General features: G+C 42.5%; 1 protein-coding gene and 2 long non-coding RNA genes across 3 annotated transcripts; 1 reads left to right on the top strand and 2 right to left on the bottom strand.

Annotated features, from left to right (window-relative positions):
* Positions 1–2,374: 2,374 nt before the first annotated feature.
* Positions 2,375–5,420, bottom strand: LOC310733734 (uncharacterized protein; the record flags this gene model as incomplete). Its single annotated transcript, XM_083555139.1, has 2 exons — positions 4,869–5,420; positions 2,375–2,959 (listed from the first exon to the last, which is right to left on the bottom strand). The coding sequence occupies exons 1-2, from the start codon at positions 5,067–5,069 to the stop codon at positions 2,375–2,377; spliced, it is 786 nt and encodes a 261-aa protein (XP_083411265.1). The 5' UTR covers positions 5,070–5,420.
* Positions 5,421–5,925: 505 nt separating this feature from the next.
* Positions 5,926–6,336, top strand: LOC310733846. The gene is made up of 2 exons (XR_014535896.1): positions 5,926–5,986; positions 6,248–6,336. It is a non-coding gene; the product is annotated as an uncharacterized lncRNA (long non-coding RNA).
* A 15,464-nt stretch (positions 6,337–21,800) lies between these two features.
* On the bottom strand, positions 21,801–23,291 carry LOC310733423. Its single transcript, XR_014535735.1, has 2 exons — positions 22,618–23,291; positions 21,801–22,427 (listed from the first exon to the last, which is right to left on the bottom strand). It is a non-coding gene; the product is annotated as an uncharacterized lncRNA (long non-coding RNA).
* Positions 23,292–23,881: the final 590 nt, after the last annotated feature.

Here is a 23,881-nt window from a genome sequence, read left to right as displayed (position 1 = left end):
GGCGGAGCACTCCTCGGGGACTCTCTGGAGCGGAACCGAGCTCTCGGGGACTCTCTGGAGCGGGGACTCTCTCGTCCAATGGGACCCCGGAGCACACCCCTCACCTCCGAGATTGCGAAAGGGAGGTCATCCCGTTGCCTCTTGGCTCCACCGAAGGCGCCGGTTCGCCCCACAGTCTCCCTGAAGGCGATGCCACATCGCAGAGCTCTGCGTCACCCAAAGGATCCCCAGAGCTCTCAACTCAGCTCTGAGACTGCGAAAGGGACGTCGAACCGCTGCCCCTGACTTCACCCACAGGCGACGGCTCGCCCCACAGTCTCCCAGAAGGTGACGGCTCGCCCCCCGGGCACTCAGAAGGCGAAGCTACGTCACAGACCTCCTCAACGCCCAAGGTGGCCCCCGAGCACTTACCTTAGCTCCGGGACTGCGAAAGGGAAGCCGAACCTTTATCCACTGGCGACGGCTTGCCCCACAGTCTCCCAAAAGGTGACGGCTCGCCCCGCGATCCCTCAGAAGACAACGTCTCGCTAGTGAGCTCCTCTCTGTTCCCGAGCGAACCCGTGAGCCCTTCTCTGCCTCCGAGCGAACCCGTGAGCTCCTCTCTGCCTATGAGCGAACCCGTGAGCTCGGTTCCGCTCCAGAGAGTCCCCGAGAGCTCGGTTCCGCTCCAGAGAGTCCCCGAGAGCTCGGTTCCGCTCCAGAGAGTCCCCGAGGAGTGCTCCGCCTCGCTCCAGAGAGTCCCCGAGGAGTGCTCCGCCTCACTCCAGAGAGTCCCCGAGGAGTGCTCCACCTCGCTCGAGAGAGTCCCCGAGGAGTGCTCCGCCCCGCTCCAGAATCCCGAGGAGAGCACCACCGGGCTCCAGGACCTCCATGAGGGTTTGGCTCCGCCTCCGGACCTTCGTGAGTGCTCGGCTTCGTTCATGGCTCTCCTGGCGAGCTCCTCTCCGCTCCCAGGCTGCCCAGCAGGCTCCGATATGCTCCCGAGGGTCCCAAGGAGTGCCCCGTCGCCCAGGGGTTTCCCGGTGCATTTACCTCGACTCCTCGACTGCGAAAGGGAAGTAGAAGAAGACAAAGCGACTCCCCAGGGCTTCTCTCCGGACCACGCCACGTGCCCGAGCTCCTCCCACGGCGACGTCTCTCCCCACAGACTCACAGAAGGTGAAGTCGGTCCGACGGATTCCTCAAGGAAGGACATAGCACTCCAGGGGTCCACCAAGGGGGTCGTTCAGCCTCAGAAGACCACCGGGGACGTCGCTCCATCTCCGGCCTCCATCCAGGAGGTCTACCAGCCAGTAAGCCTCGCAAACTGCTCACCCCCGCCTCCGGCTGTCTGTCTTTTCCAGGTCCCTGTGGGTAACAAGGTTCCAGTCCAGACCTCCGGCAAGGACGTCTCGCAGCTTCCGGTCTTCACAGAGGGTGTCGCTCCGCCCCCAGTCTTCCATGAGGGTGTCGTCGGTCAGTCCCCGGTCTCCGTGGTGGACGTCCTCCCCCTTCCGGTCTCCGCTGTAGGCATCATTCCGCCTCCGGTCTCCGCCGAGAGCGTCGCCCCGCCTCCGGGCTCCACAGAAGGCTTGGTCCTGTTTCTGACCTCTGCGGTGGGCTCGGTTCGGCTCCTGGCCTCCGTGGGTGAAGTCTCCCCACTTCCGGTCGTAGCCAAGGGCTGTACTCCGTTCCTGGCCGCCGCGTCGAGCTGTGTTCCGGTCCTGGGTCCTGCTGTGTCCGTGGTCGACTTCCGGCTGTCCACAGGGGTGGTCCCTCAGCTTCGGGTCCTTCCCGGCTTTCCCCGGCTCCAGGGCGGTTCCAGCCGGGTCCCTCCTCCGAGCGCCCCGGCCCTGGGGGGGGGGGGGGGGTGGGGGGCGGGGTTGTCAGGAATCTCCCTGCCATGCCCCCTTCGGAGGCTGTCATATCCCGGGATTCCCTTACGCACCGCGCTCCTGCTCGCGTGCGTGCCCCGCCCGCTCGGAGCTGCTCGCAATCGGGCTTCATGAGGAGCAGCTGAGGCTCATTTCCGTGGCCCATCACACCACCTATATAAACCCCACACTCACACCTTCACGCTGTCCGTTATTGTGCATGTACGTGTGTGTATGTGTGTGTGTACTTCTGTGCAGGTTCCCGGTGGTGCTTCTCTCCGCGTATGCTTCTCCTGCTATGCTTCGTCCCTTCCCGGACTCCGCGTTCTCTACACGGTAGCGTGACTCTTCGACAGCGCACCTCGGATTACCGACGCTTTCCCATCGATGCCTCCTCGCCGTGCTTCCTCCCTCCCGCTCCATGGATCTAGTATTTACGAACTGCCGTTTACCGGATTATCCCGCGCTGCGGGTGTTTTGTGTTGGCTCTGCCTTTTTGTTTTCATTAAACACGCCTGCTTCTACTTCCGCCTCCGTCTCCGCATTCGCCGCATGACAGTTGTAGTTCTAACAACCTTTAGACTTATTTCATACTCTGCATGAATGTCGGTCAAAACAGCTGCCAAGGCATCGAATGTGTGGGAGCCCCTTAGTTGACGGCAAGCAAGGGCAGCTGAACGGCGTTCAAAACTGCAAGGATCGAGCCAGTGGGCTGTTACACCTATAAAGCTCCTTCTCCTGGCCGTCCAACAATCAGTAGTGGTGGCAATGTATGGTACCTTTTTCATTTCACTTTTGAGACATTCTTTCATTTTAGATGTAGCTGAATCAATCTTGCGCCGCACAGTTGTGCGGGACATGACGGCACTACTCGGTTGTAATTCTACAATAAGGTCTTGGGAGGATGGTTTCTCAACCAGGGAGAAGTACTGGAGACCTTGAACGATGAAGCGGAGTATAGCCCGATCAACCGTCTTCTGAGACACCTGCTTGGTCTTCAGCAGCTTCAGTTGTTTCGCCTTGAAACCTGTTCCACCTTCTGATGGCTTCTTGCAGGCCGTTGAAGTTATTTGACAGTATTCCTCCAGATGTGTCTCATGCCTTCTCTGTAAAACACAGTATAATATTTCAGTTAACACTATAATAAACTAATAAATATTAGAAAAGATACGCATCATGTAGTCTACATAGCAGTATTATTAATTATGAAGTGCTGGTTGTTCATAATTTTCCAATGGCTCCAGACTAAATTTTTTAATTGGTTTTACTGGTGCAACTAACTTTAATTTACGTCGACCAGCAAAGTGGACCGCTGTCAGTATGAGACTTAATCTTCATTATTCTTTTATCCTTATTTTGTTTGAATTCAGCCATTATAGCCTTTCTTCTGGCATAATGCTTGGCCATTTACACCTTCTGTCATCCCACTATACATGAATAATCCACCTATTAACTTAAGTCAAACAACAAAAAACTATTATTGGAACTTTAAATGCGAATTCTTAAAAAAAAAATTATTATATTATGGAATAGAAAGCTCCTGCCGCAAGGTGCATTAGCACAACACAACAAGTAACCTCAAGCTACATGACACAATTTAATTTATGAATATTACACTTTTATTTAAAGCTCTCTTTAAAACACCATCGAGTATTTGTATCATATTCCAGTCGCGGTTTAAAATGTTTTCAAGTCAAAAAAGATTTTGAAATATGTTATATTTAACAGTTAACGTTAGCATTTGATATGAAGCTATTGGCTATGCTTACCCTTACCTTTATTCTTTCTTCATATAAAAACACCCCAAATCGCACGAAAATAACACACAAAACACCAATACTTCAATCGTGCATTTATTAGCTTCTTGTTTCGGTGAAGAAATGTCACTTTCGCTTTATCATCACAGATATGTCCAGAATGAGGAAGTGTACACAGGACGAGTCATGCAGAACGTTGAACCACATGAGATGATTGACAGCTGTACAGCAAATGATAGAGCTCTGTGGTCAAATCTGACGCAAATCAGGAAGAGGAGACAAACATCTTGCTCCGTTCGCTGTTTGATCGCATAATTCAGTGGAAAATGAATAGAAATGTTATTCTGTATGACTAAATATTTTACTAATGTGATAATTAATCATTATTTCTCCAAATATGCACACCATTGTACTAATAGCCCTGGCGGATTCTGTATATTTTATGTATTTGAACACAAATAAACCAGAGAAGACGAGAATAAATATTTTATGAGTGATGATTTCTATTCAAAATAACGAACGTTTCAGATTAATTATTTTGCATTCCTGGCATACATTTAGAAATTAACGTCACTGCAAACCAGTTTAATCATAAACGGTGGTCAAATTTCGAAGCTGGGGTCTTAAACCTTTCTTGTGATGCTGAGTTTGTCCAGATCAAGTAAGAGTGTGATGTTTTGACGAGTAATTAATTTTGATCAACAATAATCCGGGATCACCAGTGATCCCTGCCGCTCAAGGGGTTAAGCCTCAACAAACACTATTGTAATCCTGTCTAGGCCAGCTGAACTGTTATTTTTTTTAAAAGCCAAATAGGGCTAGCTCTAGTTATTCGCTCTGGTGAAATAAGTGAACTGAAAATGCACTGCTTGCAACTAGCATAGAACTAATTAGGCTTTAACATTTTTGTATCATAAAAAAGACGTTTCGTACTCGAGCTCAGACTAGAAAAGATATGCTCTCTCTATTTGTCAGGGGCATGTCAAAACATGAATCTGAAAGGACTTTAGTTGATTTGATTATTATCTATGTTACACCACGATTAGCTTGCCTCGGCTTACAGTATGTTAACTATTGTCAGGCCGAAGTTATCCATCCGAATGGCAAATTGGCGGGTGGATGTGGCTTCGACTACTCAAACGTAACCGAGAATGTAAAAAGCTGCATTATCGCAGCTAGCCAATCATTTAGTGCACTTTTCTGTAGCTAGACTCTAGCTTAGAAGAAATGTTAGGAAGTTTATTTTAATGTTACATACCTTAACATGCTTCCGCAAGTTGGAGGATGAATTCTTGTAGGCGTTGATAAAATTCTGTTTTGGTAAACACAGCAAACACTTGAAGCGAAAATTATCATTAATTTCTTCAGAAAATTCAAATAGTCTGGCGAGGTGTGGCCACGGGTTGGCACATTCCCGGGATGGACCTGCTGCTTCTTCATCCACTGTTGTTTCGTCCATGGTTTCGTCTCATCTAAATCTGATCATGCAGTTGACTTTGGCGCAAAGCTGAAGGTGATTGCTGATAGGCTGTCCCAAGCATTGGCGTCTGCACAATCCAATCACGTTTGAGAGGGAAACAACAAATTGAGGGTTTTTGAATTTTTTCTTTTTTCCTTTTTTTTTTTTTTTTATTTTTTTTTAGAAGTAACGCGTACTTACGGTTATGGGAAGAAATGTAGCGGAGTAAAGAGTACAATATTTGACTCTCAAATGTACTTCAGTAAAGTCATGAGTACGCCCCAAAAATGATACTCGAGTAAAGTACAGATCCCTCAAAATTGTACTTAAGTACTGTACTCAAGTAAATTTACTCCGTTACTGTCCAGCTCTATCCAGGTCCTGGTCTAAGCCGTGTTCAGCTCGAAATCCTCGTTGTATCAGAATCAGAATCAGGTTTATTGGCCAAGTGTGTTGACACATACAAGAAATTTGGTTCCAGCTGTTAGTGACTCTAAAAAGTACAGACAAAAATAAAACCTATACATGACAAAACAGACAAGAACAGATTATACAAGACAAGACAATACAGACAATGTGAGACAGTATAGACAGTGTGGGTAATAAATAGGGATACAGCTCAGTAATGTTCATAAAGTGTGGGAGTGCATTGTAGTGCAAATGACAGTATTGTGTGTCAGGTATGATAGTTAACTATAAAACGTTGTACAGTATATAGCAGCCATAGTGTGTGCAACATATACAGATAATGTGATGACTGACGGTTCTGTGGAGTACTTGGATAGATATGAGCAGGGAATATAATTATGGTCAGTTGTCAGTGAGGGTGATTGCTTGGGGAAAGAAACTATTCCTGTGTCAGTTTTGGTGAACAAAGTTCTGTAGCGCCTGTCAGAAGGAAGGAGCTGAAAGATGTTGTGACCAGGGTGTGAAGGGTCATTAATGAGTTTTTCTGCCCGGTTTCTGGTTCTTGTATGGTACATGTCCTGGAGAGTGGGCAGGGGAGCACCAATGATTTTTTCTGCTGTTTTAACGGTTTTCTGCAGTCTGTTTCTGTCCTGTTTTGTTGCTGCTCCAAACCAGATGGTGATTGATGAGCACAGGACAGATTCAATGACTGCAGTGTAGAACTGTATCAACAGCTCCTGTGGCAGACTGTACTTCCTTAATTGACGTAGAATGTACATTCTCTGCTGGGCCTTTTTCAGAATCGAGTTTATGTTGGATTCCCATTTCAGGTCTTGGGAAATGGTAGTGCCCAGAAACTTGAAGTTCTCCACAGATGACACAGGGATGTTGGATATTGTGAGGGGGAGTAGTGTTGAAGGGTGTTTCTAAAGTCCACTATCATCTTCATAGTTTTGAGTGTGTTTAGCTCAAGGTTGTTCTGACTGCACTATAGCACCAGCTGCTTCACCTCCTGCTTATATGCAGACTTGGATGAGTCCGATGAGCGTACTGTCATCTGCAAATTTCAGAAGTTTGACAGTTGGGTCACTTGATATGCAGTCATTCGTATAAAGGGAGAATAGCAGTGGGGAAAGGACACATCCCTGACTGTCCGAATACCGGAGGTAACACCTCCCAGTCTTACTTCTCGTTTCCTGCCTGTCAGGAAGCTGGTGATCCATTGACAGATGGCAGGGGGTATAGTGAGGTTTAGGAGTTTGGACTGGAGGATTCCCGGAATTATTGCATTGAAAGCCAAACTAAAGTCAACAAACAGAATCCAAACAGTTCCTGGGCAGTCAAGGTGTTGCAGAATGTAGTTTACTTCACTTCCTCCGAGACCTGAGAGGTCACCACATGCTGGTCTGTGTGGATGACACATCGGTGGTCTCGTACATCAACTGCTAGGGGGGTCTCCGATCTCGCCCCCTGTACAGGCTGGCATGCCGGATCCTGCTGTGGTCCCAAGGGAAACTCCTCTCACATCCCAGTCCGGTTGAATTGGAGAGCAGACGCCCTTTCGAGGCAAGGGCCGAATAAATCTGTTTGCGACTCGGAAGACCTCGCACTGTCCCCTTTGGTGCTCTCCCTCTTGCCCACTGGGGTTGGACGCCATGGTGCAGACATGGCAGAGTCTTGAATTTTGATGTCTGGGTCTTAAAAATTGTGCTGTATGTAACTTCTCCATATTGTAATTTTCCTCAAAAGTTTCACTTGTCAACCACGATTATTTTGATTAAATGACGTAGTATAAAAGTGGCGGAACCAATAATTGAGAACGCAACGCAGCCCCGGGTCACCGTACAAAATACTGCGAACACGCGACGCTTCAGTAAAGGAAGATCACACGCAACGACACCACAGCCATAGACTACAGCATAACACAACACAACAAGCAAAGGAGAAGCGCAAGAAATCAATGAAAATCTCAGCCTACTGAAATGTTTTTATTTTTCACACTGCTTGGCTTATCTTTTACCCATTCCACATTTGAAAAATAAATGAACACAAGTTCAAGGATTTAGTTTTTCTTTGCTGGTAGGGACGTGAAATAGGTATAAATTTTTTATATAAATGGTCTTAAAAAGGTCTTAAAAAGACTTGAATTTAACTTAAAGAAACCTGTAGGAACCCTGGGGACCATCCTCCATTCCAGAGCTCCCTACACAAGGAGGTTTTATGCCACCAGATGGCAACTGTTTTGCACGTGGTGTTAGACCCAGTCAACTGCCTGGTTGGGTCGGTTCAGGAGTTCTTGCAGGAGCAGTTTTTACTATGGGGTTGGCCCCGTACACCTTGAAGGTTTACGTGTCCACTATTGTACCCCACCCGCTGAGCAGTCGCTAGGGAAACACCCTCTCATGACACGTTTCCTGCATGGCACCTGGAGGCTGAGGCCTGGGATACAATCCAGAGTGCCTGTGTGGGACTTGTCTGTCGTGTTAGTGGCTCTGTCTGAGCCCCCCTTCGATCCTTTGGCCGAGGTGGCCCTTAGGTTCCTGTCAGTTAAGACCGCCTTCCTTTTGTTGATATCCTCCCCTAAAAGGATTGGAGACCTACAGGCCCAGTCTGTGGCCCCGTCTCTCCTGTGATTTAACCCCTGGCATGGCCAGTGCTTTCCTCTACCCTAGAGCTGGGTATGTACCTAAGATCCCTACGGCTCTCTCACGAACTGTCGTGTTGCAGGCATTCTACCCTCCTCCCTTCCTAGCCCAGACCAGGAGAAGCAGAACCGACTGTGTCCAGTGCGAACACTGGATAAGTACCTCCACAGGACTAGTCGGAGCAGCTGTTTGTCTTCTGTGGCCCTCATAGGAAAGGTTTTCCTGCCAATAAGCAGACTCTCAGCAGATGGTTAGCACTTTTCTCTGGTTAAGTCCTCTGGCTCATTCGACCCGGAGTATGGCGGCCTCTACGGCCTGTTCCGCCCGGGTGCCCCTACGGGACATATCTAATGCTGCAGGTAAGTCCACCCCTTTGACCTTTAACATGTTTTACGACCTTGACATCAAAGCCACTCCCACCTCCTCAGTCCTGCATGCTGGTGGTGCCCAGACTCACTAGGCAGGGACTGGTCAGTATGGTGTGATGGTATGCCTGTTCCCAAAGCGTTTTGATGCAGCTCAAGTTCCTGAAAGGGAACGTCTCTAGGTTATGTATGTAATCCTAGTTCCCTGAGGGAAAGAGACGCTTCCCTGCATCCCTGAAAGCGCTTACCTTCTCTTTCCTCAGAAGCTAATTTGGTAGTGTGTACCATCGCTCGGCCGGTTTGTAGCTTCCTGGTTTACTTGACGTCGCCCGCCGATGACGTCACGACTTGCCGATTAGCCAGATTTTACGCGTGATTTAGAGCGTGGACAACATAGGGAGTTCCAAAAGCATTTTGGCGCAGCATTCAGTTCCCTCAGGGAACTACATTTACATTTACGGCGTTTAGCAGACGCCCTTATCCAGAGCAACGTACAAAAGTGCTTTGAGTCTCTAGTAATGAATAAATCTACACTGGTACACAAAATTACAAACTTAATATAAATATAACTCTTGAATTCTACAAACTTGGAAAGCGCTAATTTAAGTGTTTCAGGAAGAGGTAGGTCTTCAGTTATCGCTTGAAGATAGTCAGGGAGGGTTACATATGTAACCTAGAGACTTTTTAGAGATCCTTGTATTGCTTGCTGCAAGTTTATTGGGAGATATTTCTCTTTCTTCCAGCCTTATAGAATTATTCGGGCTACACTTTCCCACTTTTCTTTGCCAAAATCATGTCACAGAAAGGGAACTTTAAAATTGTTCACCAGTGTGCATTGATCTGAGAATTCTTCCGTGGAGCAACTTCACTTCTACTTCACTTTGTGTATGTGCAAGGTTTTCATCACAAAAATGTCCAGTGAGTTCAGAAAATATCTGTCCCTGATGAACAACAAGAATGTGAAACAATGGGTTCTGGACTCATTCTGGGTATCCCTATAATCAGGTAAAGTACTTGAAGACATTTTAAAAAAGGTAGATCCTCATCTGCAACATTCAGCTCTGCGGTGGAATGCAAGGTAGGTGCACCATCATTGCCTGGACTTTCCACAAAAATGATGTGTGTCTAAAGCTTGAAATAAGTCATTCATTCTGATGGAAAAAGTGGGAAGACTTTGATCCTGGTTGTTACTTTGTTCTCTATTCTTTGTTCTCTAGTTCTCTATTGTGTCTGATATTTCCACTTCACCTTTTTTGTTGTGAGTTTGGATGTATTATACATTTTTTCCACACTTAAATTTTTTATCTAGTGACACTTCTATTTGTCAGATCCAATTCAAACTCAGAAATACTGCCATTAAAATTTTTTCCATTTGGGTAAAAAAAAATATAAAGCCTCTTCCATCGAATCTTCCTTTTTCCAGTCTTTTGGCACACTCAACTTCCTTGTTTACACTTCTTTTTTGCTCTCATTCGAACACAGCCCTGCCCACCCAATCTCAGCTTTTCTTACAGTACGCTGAGAATTGTTTTTGGTTTTTTTTCTAGTTATACTGTTTCAGTCTGTTAATTGTTAGTTTATTGTCTTCTGGAAGTCTGTCTCCATCTGGACATCAGTGATTAGCAGTAGGACACTGACAAAAAAATAATAATAATACTGTATCTGTATTATGCAATACTTGAACCAAAGATTTATTATAGTCATACAAAATCAGCAAAGAAGGTAGCCCTTTGCTTGGTTTCTCTACATAATCCATTTACAATTGAAAGAAATTTTTCAGTTGTCTATGAGGACCAAATGTCCACCTATACTGTTTCAGGGATGACAAATGCGAGTGTAAAAACTAAATTGTGATTGTGTCACGACTCATTGCTCATTGAAAATATTTCAAAATATGAAATGCATTATTTAATTGTTGTACCATTTAATAATGAAAATAATTAGTAGTTAACTAGTTAATATAGTATTATATAAAACTATTTATATAAATAACCCTTAAAGGCTCTTGGTGCCTGGGCTTACTACTATACTTTAATACAGTATAGTATTAAAATTTGTTATTTTTATAATAAATCCCAAAACAAGACATGAAAAAACTAGGTAGTTGAAATGGCAACTGAGCTTAATATACACACACACACACACACACACACACACACACACACACACACACACAGGGGAAAATAAGTATTTGACACATCAGCATTTTTATCAGTAAGGGGATTTCTAAGTGGGCTATTGACACAAAATTTCCACCAGATGTAGCCATCAAGCCAAATATTGAATTCATACAAAGAAATCAGAACATTTAAGTATACAAGTCGAGTCATAATAAATAAAGTGAAATGACACAGGGAATACAGTTGAAACCAGATATTTACATACACTTCAGAAAAAAACAAACTTTTATTTCTTTACTGTCATACATTAAATCAGAGTAAATTTTTTCTGTTTTAAATCAATAAATATTAACATATTTTTTGCATTTGTTAAGCGAGGGAGAATTTGTGTATTTTTATTATCACTTTCATCAAATTCAGAAGTATACATACACTAAGTTTATCGTGCCTTTAAAAACAAAAAAAACCTCCAGATTCGATTCTGAGCTTAAAAAGCCTCTGATAGGTTAATTGATTCCATTTAAGTTAGTTGTTGGCACACCTGTGAATGCATATAAAGGCACACGTTAAACACAGAGCCTCTTTCTTTGACATCATGGGAAAATCAAGAGAAATCCACCAAGACATCAGAAAAAAAATTGTTGACCTCCACAAGTATGGCTCATCCTTAGGTGCCACGTTCATCCCTTCAGACAATAATACGCAAGTATAAAAAACATGGGAATGTACAACCATCATAACGCTCAGGAAGGAGACGGATTCTGAATCCCAGAGTGGAACGTTTTTTGTTGCGAAATGTGCAAATTAACCTCAGGACAACAGCAAAAGATCTTGTGAAGATGCTGGCTGAAACTGGTAAGACAGTGTCATTATCCACAGTAAAACAAATACTGTACCGCCATGAGCTGAAAGGTTACTCTAGGAGGAGAAAGCCATTACTTCAAAACCACCATTAAAAAAGCCAGACTACAGTTTGCAACTGCACATTAGGGAAAAAATCTTAATTTCTGGAGTCATGTCCTGTGGTCTGACGAAACAAAAATTTAACTGTTCGGCCATAATGATAAAGGTATATTTGGAGGAAAAAGGGCAAAGCTTTGAAACCTCAGAACACTATCCTAACTGTCAAGTATGGGGGTGGTAGTATAATGTTCTGGGGCTGCTTTGCTGCAGAAGGGACTGGTGCACTTTAAAAAATAGATGGCATCATGAGAAAAGAAAATTATGTGGATATATTAAAGCAACATCTGAAGACATCAGCCAGGAAGTTAAAGCTTGGGCGCAAATGGGTCTTCCAAATGGACAATGACCCCAAGCATACCTCCAAATTAGTTACAAAGTGGCTTAAGGACAACAAAGTTAAGGTATTGAAGTGGCCATCACAAAGCCCTGATCTCAATCCTATAGAAAATTTGTGGGCGGCACTGAAAAGGCGAGTGCGAGCAAGAAGGCCTTCAAACCTGACCCAGTTAAACCAGTTCTGTTAAGAGGAGTGGGCCAAAATTCCAGCAAACTATTGTAGAAAGCTTGTGGAAGGATACCCAAAACGTTTGGCCGAAGTGAAACAGTTTCGGGGCAATTCCACCAAATACTAAGGAAGTGTATGTATACTTCTGACTTTGATGAAAGTGATAAAAATACATACAAATTCTCCCTCGCTCGATTCTGACATTTAACAAATGCAATTGATTTAAAACAGAGAAAGTTTACTCTGATTTAATGTAGGACAGTAAAGAAATAAAAGTTTGTTTTTTTCTGAAGTGTATGTAAATATCTGGTTTTAACTGTAAGTCTTGACTTTATTTAATACTTTGTAGAAAAGCCTTTGTTGGTGATTACAGCTTCTAAACGCCTCTTGTATGGAGAGACCAGTCATCTGCATTGCTCAGGAGTGATTCTGGCCCATTCTTTCACACAAATGGTGTTTAAATCTTGAAGGTTCCTTGGGCCTCTTTTATGAACTTTAATCTTCAGTTTCAGTGGTCTAGTGGTTAAGCTGCAGCGCTCTTACCGCTGCGACCCGGGTTCGATCCCCGGTCAGGGAACCATCCCCAGCCACTCTCAGTGCCGGTCCAAAGCCCGGATAAATTGGGGAGGGTTGCGTTAGGAAGGGCATCCAGCGTAAAAACATGTGCCAAATCAAACGTGCGGAGGATCCGCTGTGGCAACCCCTAACGGGAGAAGCCAAAAGAAAGTTTTAATCTTCAGTTCTTTCCATAGATTTTCTATGGGATTTAGGTCAGGTGATTGACTGGGCCATTCAAGCAACTTGATTTTCTTACTTTGAAACCACTTCCTGGTTTCCTTGGCCTTGTGTTTGGGTTCATTGTCTTGCTGAAATGTCCACCCTCTTTTCATTTTCAGCTTTCTGGTAGATGGCAGCAGATTTTTATCCAGAATGTTCCGGTACATTTCTCCATTCATCCTGCCTTCAATAATGACGTCTGCCAGTACCACTTGCTGAAAAGCAGCCCCAAACCATGATGCTTCCACCCCCAAACTTAACTGTTGGTATGGTGTTCTTGGGGTGGTGGGCAGTGCCATTTCTTCTTCAAACATTGTGTGTGAAATGACTGCCAAAAAGTTCAATTTTGCTTTCATCTGTCCATACTATAGTCTCCCAATAATCCACAGGCTTCTCCAAATGCTCTTTCGCAAACTTTAACCGAGCCTCAACATGCTTTTTGTTCAGCATTGGAGTCTTGCATGGTAAGCGTGCATGGATGCAATGGTGGTTCAGTGCATTGCTTATAGTTTTCTTTGAAACAACAGTACCTGCTGATGCAAAGTCTTCCTGAAGTTCTTCCCGAGTGGTTCTTGGCTCTTGGCAAACTCTCCTGATTATTCTTTGGACTCCTCGGACAGGGATCTTACGTGGAGCACCTGATCGTGGCCGGTTTATGGTGAACTGATGCTCTTTCCATTTCCAGGTAATGGCCCCCACAGTGCTCACAGGAACATTCAGCATTCTGGAAATGCACCTATAACCATTCCCATCAAAATTATTTTCAAAGATAAGATTACGAAGATCTTGAGAGGGTTTTTTGCTTTTACCATCATGAAGTCTTTCCTGTGTGCCTCCTGGGTAATGAGAAGCCTTTATAGGCCATCAATTAGGACTAAAGCAGCTGATATCAATTAGGGGCAGGGTTTCTCTCTCAATACTGACAGATTTTAGGTGATCTCCTGGCATTTTGCACCTTGTTATCATCATGTGTTCAATACTTATTCCCTGTGTCATTTCACTTTATTTATTATGACTCAACTTGTATACTTAAATGTTCTGATTTCTTTGTATGAATACAATATTTGGCTTGATGGCTACATCTGGTGGAAATTTAGTGTCAATAGCCCACTTAGAAATCCCCTTACTGATAAAAATGCTGATGTGTCAAATACTTATTTTCCCCGCTGTATATAATATACACCCCAACATCAAATAAGCTTCGCGGGATGTTTACGAGCTGGCTTATTGTCATGAATAGACCAGCTATCTTTATGAAGAAGTTTTAAAGAACGTTTCATGCATATGATGAAATAAACCTAAATAGACCTAAATACAAAAAGTTGTTTAGCCAAAAGGAACATTTTATCATTTACTTAAAAACAGGTCTGAAAAGTCCCTTCCTATATATACCTCAACATCAAATGAGCTTCAATGGGACGTTAACGAGCTGGCTTATCTTTATGAAGAAGTTCTAAAGAACGTGTCATGCATATGATGAAATAAGTGCTTACAGGTTGAGATACTTATACTTATCATGGACCTACATACAAAAAGTTTTATAATTTTATAAAAATTAAAAACGGATCTCAGAGAAGATGTCTGAGCTGAAAATATTGGAGGTCATGCCACAGCATCTCAATAGGATTCAAGTCAGGACTTTGACTAGGCCACTCCAAAGTCTTCATTTTGTTTTTCTTCAGCCATTCAGAGGTGGATTTGCTGGTGTGTTTTGGATGATCGTCCTGCTGCAGAACCCAAGCTTGCTTCAGCTTGAGGTCACGAATAGATGGCTGGACATCCTCCTTCACGATTTTTGGTAAACAGGAGAATTCATGGTTTTATTTATCACAGCAAGTCTTCCATGTCCTAAAGCAGCAAAAACAGCCCCAGACCATCACACTACCACCACCATATTTTACTGTTGGTATGATGTTCTTTTTCTGAAATGCAGTGTTACTTTTACACCAGACATAATAGGACACATAACTTCCAAAAAGTTCTACTTTTGTCTCGTCAGTCCACAGAGTATTTTCCCAAAAGTCTTGGGGATCATCAAGATGTTTTCTGGCAAAACTGAGATGAGGCTTCTAAAGCAAAGCTTTAGAAATAGTTTATAACCTTTTCCAGACTGATAGAGCTCAATTACTTTCTTTCTTATTTGTTTCCGAATTTCTTTGGATCTCTCGGCATGATGTCTAGCTTTTGATGATCTTTTAGTCTACTTCACTTTGTCAGGCAGGTCCTATTTAAGAGACTTTAATTTATAAAACTGCATGTTGTGTTCACTGGTGTTATCCTTTACTAATATTTAAATTAGTTTGATGATCTGAAACATTAAAGTGTGATAAACATAAACAAACAAACAAACAAAAATAAGAAATCAGGAAGCAAACACTTTTTCACACCACTGTATATATACAAACTGGGAAAAAAAACCTGTGCTAAAACTGATCCTGATTGGGGTAGATCAACCAGAGATAGGTGAGCCCACACAAAGACTTTCCGTATACCTTATATACTCACATCATAAATATCATATAGACACTGAACAGACAACTTAGGAATGTGTTTAGAGAACTAGTGTGAGGCCCATCTTAACACTAATAGATAGAAATTTTAAATATTGTAGAAATGGTGTAGGGGTGATCCTGAAGGAAGAGTACAGTAAGAGTGTAATGGAGGTGAAGAGAGTTTCTGATAAGGTTTTGAATGTGAATCTGGAAGTTGAAGGGGTGATGATAAATGTCATCAGTGCCTATGCTCCACAAGTGGGTTGTGAGATAGAGTAGAAAAACAAATTCTGGAGTGAGTTAGATGAAGTGGTGGAGAGTGTTCCTAGGAATAAAAGATTGGTGATTGGGGCAAAGTTTAATGGGCATGTTGGTGAAGGGAACAGAGGTGATGAGGTGATGGGTAGGTATGGTTTTAAAGAGGGAAATGTGGAAGGCCAGATTCTGGTAGATCTTGCTAAAAGCATGGGAATGTCAGTGGTGATAACTTATTTTAAGAAGAAGGAGGCGCATAGGGTGACATAATGGAGGAGAAAGGTGCACACAGGTGGACTATATTCTATGTAGGAGATGCAACCTGAAAGAGATTGGAGACTGTAAGGTGTTGGCAGGGGATAGTGTAGCTATAGAGCATCGGATGGTGGTCTGTAGGATTGCATTGGAGGTGAAGAGGAAGAGGAGAAGAGTTAGGACTGAAAAAAATAATAAGATGGTGGAAACTGAAGAAGGAAGACTGTAGTGTAAGGTTCTGGGAGAGGTCAGACAGGGGCTTGGTGGTGGTGAAGAGGTGCTGGATAATTAGGCAACTACTGCAGAAGTAATAAGGGCGACTGCTAGAAAAGTACTTGGTGTGACATCTGGAAATTGAAAGGAAGACAAGGAGACGTGGTGGTGGAATGAGGAAGTGCAGGAAGGCATAAGGAGAAAGTGGTTAGTGAAACAGGATTCAGATCAGCAGAGAGATAAGGAAAGTAGGCAGGAGTACAGTGAGATATGGCAGCAGGTAAAAAGGGATGTAGCAAAAGGCATATAAGAGCTGTATGAGAAGTTGAACACTAAGGAAGGAGAAAAGGATTTGTACCAATTGGCCAGGCAGAGAGACCGAGCAGGGAAGGATGTGCTACAAGTTAGAGCAATAAAGGATGGATATAGAAATGTGTTGACGAGCGAGGAGTGTGTGTTGAGAAGGTGGAGAGAGTATTTTGAGCAGCTGATAAATGAGGAATATGAGAGAGAGAAGGTTGGATGATGTGGAGATGGTGAATCAGGATGTAGATAGGATTAGTAAGGAGGAAGTGAGAGCAGCGATTAAGAGGATGAAGAGGGGAAAGTCAGTAGAAGCAGATGAAATACTGGTAGATGCGTGGAGATGTTTAGGATAGATGGCAGTGAAGTTTTTACCCAGATTGTTTAACAAGATTCTGGAAGGCGAGAGGATGCCTGAGAATGGAGAAGGATGTGGTATGCTGGTACTGGTTTTTAAGAATAAGGGTGATGTGCAGACCTGCAGTAACTGCAGAGGAATAAAGTTGATAAGTCACTCCTTAAAGTTATGGGAAAGAGTTGTGGCAGCCAGGCTGAGAGAAGAGGTGACCATCTGTAAGCAACACTATGGTTTCATGCCAAGGAAGAGCATTACAGATGCAATGTTTGCTTTGAGAATGTTAATAGATCAGTATAGAGAAGGTCAGAAGGAGTTGCATTGTTTGTTTGTGGATTTAGATGAGCATATGACAGGGTGGCGAGAGAGGAGCTGTGGTGTTGTATGAGGAAGTCAGGTGTGTCAGAGAAGTATGTGAGGATGGTGCAGGACGTGTATGAGAACAGTGTGACAGTGTGCAGTAGGAACGACAGACTGGTTCAATGTGGAGCTGGGACTGCATCAAAGATCGGCTCTGAGCCCTTTCCTGTTTGCAGTGGTGATCAACAGGTTGACGAACGAGGTCAGACAGACGAGGTCAGACAGTGTCCAAGGACTATGATGTTTGCGGATGCTCTTGTAATTTGTGGTGAGAGTAATGAGCAGGTTAAGAAGAGCCTGAAGAGGTGAAAAATCACATATTGTGGTTTCCTATAAACCTATAAACATTGTTTTTTCCCATGATGCCTCTTACTGTTACTGCTGCACATTCTTTCACTGTTGCACAAATAACATGTCACCTTCTTGTTATGGTCACTGCACTGTTATGGTCATTTTTAAATGATCCACTTCTGTTTTTATCTTTACTTTTGCATTATATACAGTATTTTTGTTAACTTTTTCCACATTTTGTTATGTTACAGCCTTATTCCAAAATTTATTAAATTCATTGTTTTCTTCAAAATTCCACAATACCCTATATTGGCAACATGAAAGAAATTTTGTTTGAAATCTTTGCAAATTTATACAAAAAAAAGCAATTAACAGTACATAAGTATTCATAGCCACAACACTCAAAATTGAGCTTAGTTGCATCCTGTTTCCACTGATCATCCTTGAGATTTTTCTACAACTTGATTGGAGTCTACATGTTGTAAATTTAGTTGATTGGACATGATTTGGCACATATACACATCTGTATATGTAAGGTCCAACGGTTAACAGTGCATGTCAGAGCACAATCCACACCATGTAGTCTAAGGAATTGTCTGTATACCTTCGAGACAGGATTTTATTGAGGCACAGATCTGGGAAAAGGTACAGAATTTTGTATAAGTGGCCTCCATCATCTGTAAATGGAAGAAGTTTGGAACCACCAGGACTCTTCCTAGAGCAGGCCACCCAGCCGAACTGAGCGAAGAAGAGCCTAAGTTAGGGAGGTGATCAATAACCAAATGGTCACTCTGAAAGAGCTCCAGTGTTTCTGTAGAGAGGAGAACCTTCCAGAAAAACAACCATCTCTGCAGCATTTCACCAATCAGGCATGTACAGTAGCTACTCTCAGTAAAAGGCACATGACAGCCCGCCTGGAGTTTGCCAAAAGTCACTTGAAGAACTCTTAGACCATAAGAAACAAAATACTTTGGTCTGATAAAACAAAGATTGAGTGTCATGTCTGAAGGAAACCAGGCACTGCTCATCATTTCAATTCAATTTGAATTAATTCAATTAATTTCATTTTTATTTGTATAGCGCTTTTAACAATGAACATTGTCTCAAAGCAGCTTTACACAAAAAATGTGGTGATTAAAAGTGAATAGGTTCTTTATAAGTAATCATCACCTGGTGAATACCATCCTTACAGTGAAGCATGGTGGTGGCAGCATCATGATGTTGGTAATTTTTCAGCAGCAGGAACTGGGAGTCCAGTCAAGATAAAAGAAAAGATAAATGCAGCAATGTACAGCGACATCCTTGATGAAAACCTGCTCCACCTGTTCTAATCTTCCACAATGACTGCCAAAACTGCTCCCTCTTTAGCAGTCAGGTCAAATTCTATAAGCTATTAGACAATTTCAGTGGACTTATTTAGAGCTACAAATATGAATATTTGCCTTCATTCATCTATCGAATTAGATTATTATTTGGGCATTTGTTAGTTGTTTTGTCCTACATATGTTTATATTCTCCATAAATGGTCTTAAGAGAGGCATGCAGACCAATTTTGAATCAATTGTAGCACAGATTGTCCAAGCCTTTGTGTGAGACAGAAGCACTGACTCAGGTGAATCAGGGTTGAGGAGAATGGGGCACCCCACAGTTTTTGCAAGTCTGCTGAATTTTTTATGAAAGGGGAAAGTGAAGATGAATCTGATGAGGAGTGTAAAAAATTTTTTTAATCCATTAAATATCAATCAGGGGGCAAGGAAGGTAGAACAGTATGCAATTTGTTGTATGAATCATTTAAACCAAACCTAATAATAGGCGAGAACTGAGAATCAGCGAAAGAGATAACACACAACTGGAAACCTAGAGTTACATATTAGAGTATGAAATTGGGGCAGTGTAGGGATCTTTCCATGCTCCACCCAGAGGAGATTGTGATGAGTTAGGCAGGGGTCAGAGTGGCAGCACTGGCTGATTGTGGCTAGTTGCATTAAATCCCACTGTTCCCACTGTTTCTGCTTACCATCTGTCATGATGGTGGATTTTCAAGAGCAATGCTGGATTTAATGGCTGCATGCATGGCAGCTGGAGTCATTACACAGCATGTATCAGCAGGGGAGTATTTTAATTTCTTGTCAGCACATCTTGAAACATGGCCATATTTGCACCTGACCATGTGGGTCTTTCTGTATTTTGATTATGTATCTGTGTATGTTAGATGGAATGGATCCATGGAGTTTTCAATATATGCAATGCTAAATTGATATGTTTACTTGTTCTTTGCTTTAACCTATCAAAGACAATGTAGTTATCTAGTGCACAGATAGGTTAAAATGACAAAGGGATAAGGAAATTGTTTTAGTTTTTTATTTTTGCTCCGTTTCTCTTTATATTTTTCCAATATAAAAGTTCAGAGGCACACCACACACATTAACACACACACACACACACACACACACACATAAAGAAAAAATATAGAATAATTTCCCCTTCAAAGAGAAACAGAGCAAAAATTAAACAAACACAATTTCCCCTTATCCCGTTGTCATTTAAACCGATCAGTAACTGAAATACCGCACCAACTGAAATCATTGCAACCAAATTACTTCCTATTAAATGCCTGACTTTACTGAGCAATTAGCAACAACCTAGCAACCACCTAATAATTCCTTAGCAACCAGTTGAGTTAGCTTGGTAACCTTCTAACACCCACCATTCAACTAGGCTAGCATAAGGTTAATCAAGCAAAACAATTGCAAACAACTTGAATATGCTTGCAACATTTTAGCATTTTAACTCTTTAAGTCTTTTGACTTATTTATGTTTAAATATTCATAGTACCTTTTTTCTGTTTGCAGTGGTGATGGACGAGGTTAGACAGGAGTCTCCCTGGACCATGATGTTTGCGGATGATATTGTGATTTGTGGTGAAAGTAGTGAGCAGGTTGAGAAGAGCCTGGAGAGGTGGAGGTACACGCTGGAGAGAAGGGGAATGAAAGTCAGTAGGAGTAAGACAGAGTACATGTGTGTGAATGAGAGGGAGGGCAGTGGAGTGGTGCAGTTGCAGGAAGAAGAGATGGTGAAGGTGGAGGAGTTCAGTTACCTGGGGTCAACAGTGCAAAGTAATGGAGAGTGTGTTAGGGAAGTAAAGAAAAGAGTGCAGGCAGGGTGGAGAAGAGTGACAGGAGTGATTTGTGATAGTAGGCTATCTGCAAGAATGAAAGGCAAAGTTTATAGGACTGTGGTGAGACCTGCGATGTTGTATGGATTAGAGACAGTGGCATTAAGTAAAAGGCAGGAAGCGAAGCTGGAGGTAGCAGAGCTGAAGATGTTGAGGTTTTCGTTGGGAGTTACAAGGCTGGACAGGATTAGAAATGAGTTTATTAGAGGGACAGCGCATGTTTTACGTTTTGGTGACAAGGTGAGGGAGGCGAGATTGAGATGGTTTGGACATGTGCAGAGAAGGGACATGAGTTATATTGGTAGGAGAATGCTGAGGATGGAGCCGCCAGGCAGGAGAAAAGAGGAAGACCAAGGAGGAGGTTCATGAATGTGGTGAGGGAAGACATGCATGTAGTTGGTGTGAAAGAGGCAGATGTAGAAGACAGGGTGGTATGGAGACAGATGATCCGCTGTGGCGACCCCTAATGGGAGCAGCCGAAAGAAGAAGAGGATGCTTAAATATTCATAGTAATTAAGTAACAACATCATAGCAGCAACTCAGTTAGTATAGCAACACCTAGCAACACCATAGCAACCACCTGAAATACCGTAGCAGCATTTTCACGGGGAGGTGGCATCTGCAGCCTCATCTAACCCAAAGCACCAAACCCAATAATAGCATTTTTTGTGTGCAATATTTATATTTATATATAACTATGTAGCGTCTGGCACGTGTCATTTAGACTTCATGACTCAGGAATTTCCTTATAACCCTTGACATCTGCTTTTCAATCAAAGGATGAGCACCACGGCTTACACATTTATTGAGAGCTCGTATATCACAGTGTCATACCCCCCCGGAAGACTAATAACACAAGCCAGTCTCTATACCTTACACGCACACAAACACACACACACCACCCCGAATGCCATATAACCCCCTGGCCTCTCTGGTTGAATTCACAGGGACCCTCAAACCATAAAAAAATTCACTCTCGGAACTCAGCCCCAGTACGTCTGTTTGTGACACACAAACATATACATATACAGACAAACACACACACACCAAAAGGGAGCATTCTTTTATTAATTAAATAATAAATAGAATGTCCCACTTCACATGACACAAACATACATTTTGTTCGTATCTTCCACTATAAACAAAGCAAGTGTTTAACTCTAAGTTACACTTTAAAAGGTTTAGTAATATACCTCTATTTTAATGTCTCTTCTTTTTGATTTCAAAGTTGATTTAAAATTATCTTCTCTTTATTCTTTCTTTCCTAACAAGGGTACATTGTATACACCAGAATCTAATGTTGTATTAACACAAGTTATACCTTAAATACTGGTCCTGGTACATTGTACATCTGTTTTAATGCTGTCTGTTCTGTTAAGGCTTGATGTCAAAGTCGACATAAAATTATCTACTCTTTATTTTCCTAACAAGGGTGCATTTTATATACCTGAATATAACATTGTATTAACAAAGTTATACCTTAAATACCGGTATGTTAAATGTTAACTGGTATGTAATGTACCTCTGTTTAATGCTGTCCTTGCTTTCCATGTCTAATATCAAAACAATCACCAAAATTATCGGTTCCTTATTTTGCAAACAATGGTGCATTTTATTTGATCATAAAATGTACCATACTGTCTTGATACACTTTGGATAAAACTTTAAGTTCTCCAAAGCAAGTATAACCCGGAAACCATGCCCACAAACGCATGAACAAAGGGAGTTATTCCCTTCAAAATTTCAGGCCATAGCATTGGCTATTCCCCCAAAGATGGGTGGGGTTCAGGACCTTTAAAACATCTTGAACCCAACTAACAGGCAGTCAAGTAAAGCAAGCTCGCTCACTCGGCTCGACCGGAAAGGCTTGGACGCCCTGGGGCCCGAAGGCCTGGAGAGTCGGACGCTTAGAACAGCCCAGCAGCGACTCTTCGGGACAAGATCTCAAATCCTTTTTGAGATCTTCCAGCAAGCTTTATCTTCAAGTCAGTGAAGCCAGGTCAAGTCAACTCGCTCAAGGGAACGGCCCGGGGGCCCAAAGGCCCAGAGGGTCAGATGTTCGGAACAGCTTGGAAACGACTCTCTCTTCCTTCAAGATCTTCCGGCAAGCTTCACTTTTAAGAACAACAACTGCTCTGATCTTCAGGAGAACCTGGAAAAACATCTGACTCCATCCTAACTGACTCTTCAAAGATCTCTTTGTCGCATCCAGACCCTTGTGCAACAAGCCAATGCAAGTAACCGTTTTACCAACCAATTTAGATGCGTATTTAAGTTTAAGCCCCTTTATTTAAGGTGAATATGAATCCTTGATGAGTTTTGATTTAGGCTGTATTTTAATGTTGAAGATTAGGCTTGCCATTCCTTTCCTTTCTTTCTCTCCTTTCTTCTTTTCCCCTCTCTTCCTCCTTTTCCTATTTTTAACTTTTTGTTTATTTTTATTTTGTTTATTTCTTTTTGTTTGTTTGTGTAGTTAGTTTTATGTTGTGTTTGTCTCATTCATTAAACGCCATATTTTTCATAAGTGATTGTCTCTGAGTGCCGCTCATATTTTAAGGTTCCTGCAACATTCTAACTGAACTACATGCTCTATTAACTGTACGGTATAAAGTAAAGGGGGGTTGCGTCTTTCTTGGCCGGGAAGATACCTCTTTTATAGAATTAATAAAGATTATACTGTCTGTTCGCCGGACAAACAGATCAAATGAGTGTAACGTTAATTCCATTACTGTCAATTTCAACTTAATTTAAATATTTAGGAGTATAATATTAACTATAACCTGTTATAATTACTTATAAATATTTTTTTCTTTGCGAGCTAAATTCGCTACATATAACGGTGGAGAATGCGGGCAAACTGTTATTCAAACTATATACTCATTTTATCTTTGTCAATGCTTTTTCCCTCCTCTCTCCCATTCGCTACAACTATAAATATGTTTGTATATAATGTACTTCTCTGCCTGTAGCCTCCTTAATATATTTTGGTCTCTAAAAGAAATGCAGTACATTTATTTTAATGTACAACATGGTACTTACTTACTACATACTTGTTTATTCAAGCCTTTTGTCAGTAGGTTTTTCTGAGGTAAAGAAGCAGATCTGGAGACATCATGGATATAGATCCCTCATGTCTGTGTTCCCTACTGGCTCTCCCTTTTAGTTTTTCCTGGCATGAATACGTATAGGTGGCCTCAAAGGCTCACACATACAAGGTATATAAAACAATAAGTATGCTTAACAATCCTTACTGTATTCATCTTTTCCTGTTACCTCTCTACTCTCTTTCTCTCACTCCTAATCTCCCTCACCCTTGAGTTAAACATGCTC

This window comes from Silurus aristotelis (assembly GCF_946808225.1).
Source record: "Silurus aristotelis genome assembly, chromosome: 11".
NCBI classification, from domain to species: domain Eukaryota; kingdom Metazoa; phylum Chordata; class Actinopteri; order Siluriformes; family Siluridae; genus Silurus; species Silurus aristotelis.
This window is presented reverse-complemented; position numbering and strand designations above follow the sequence as displayed.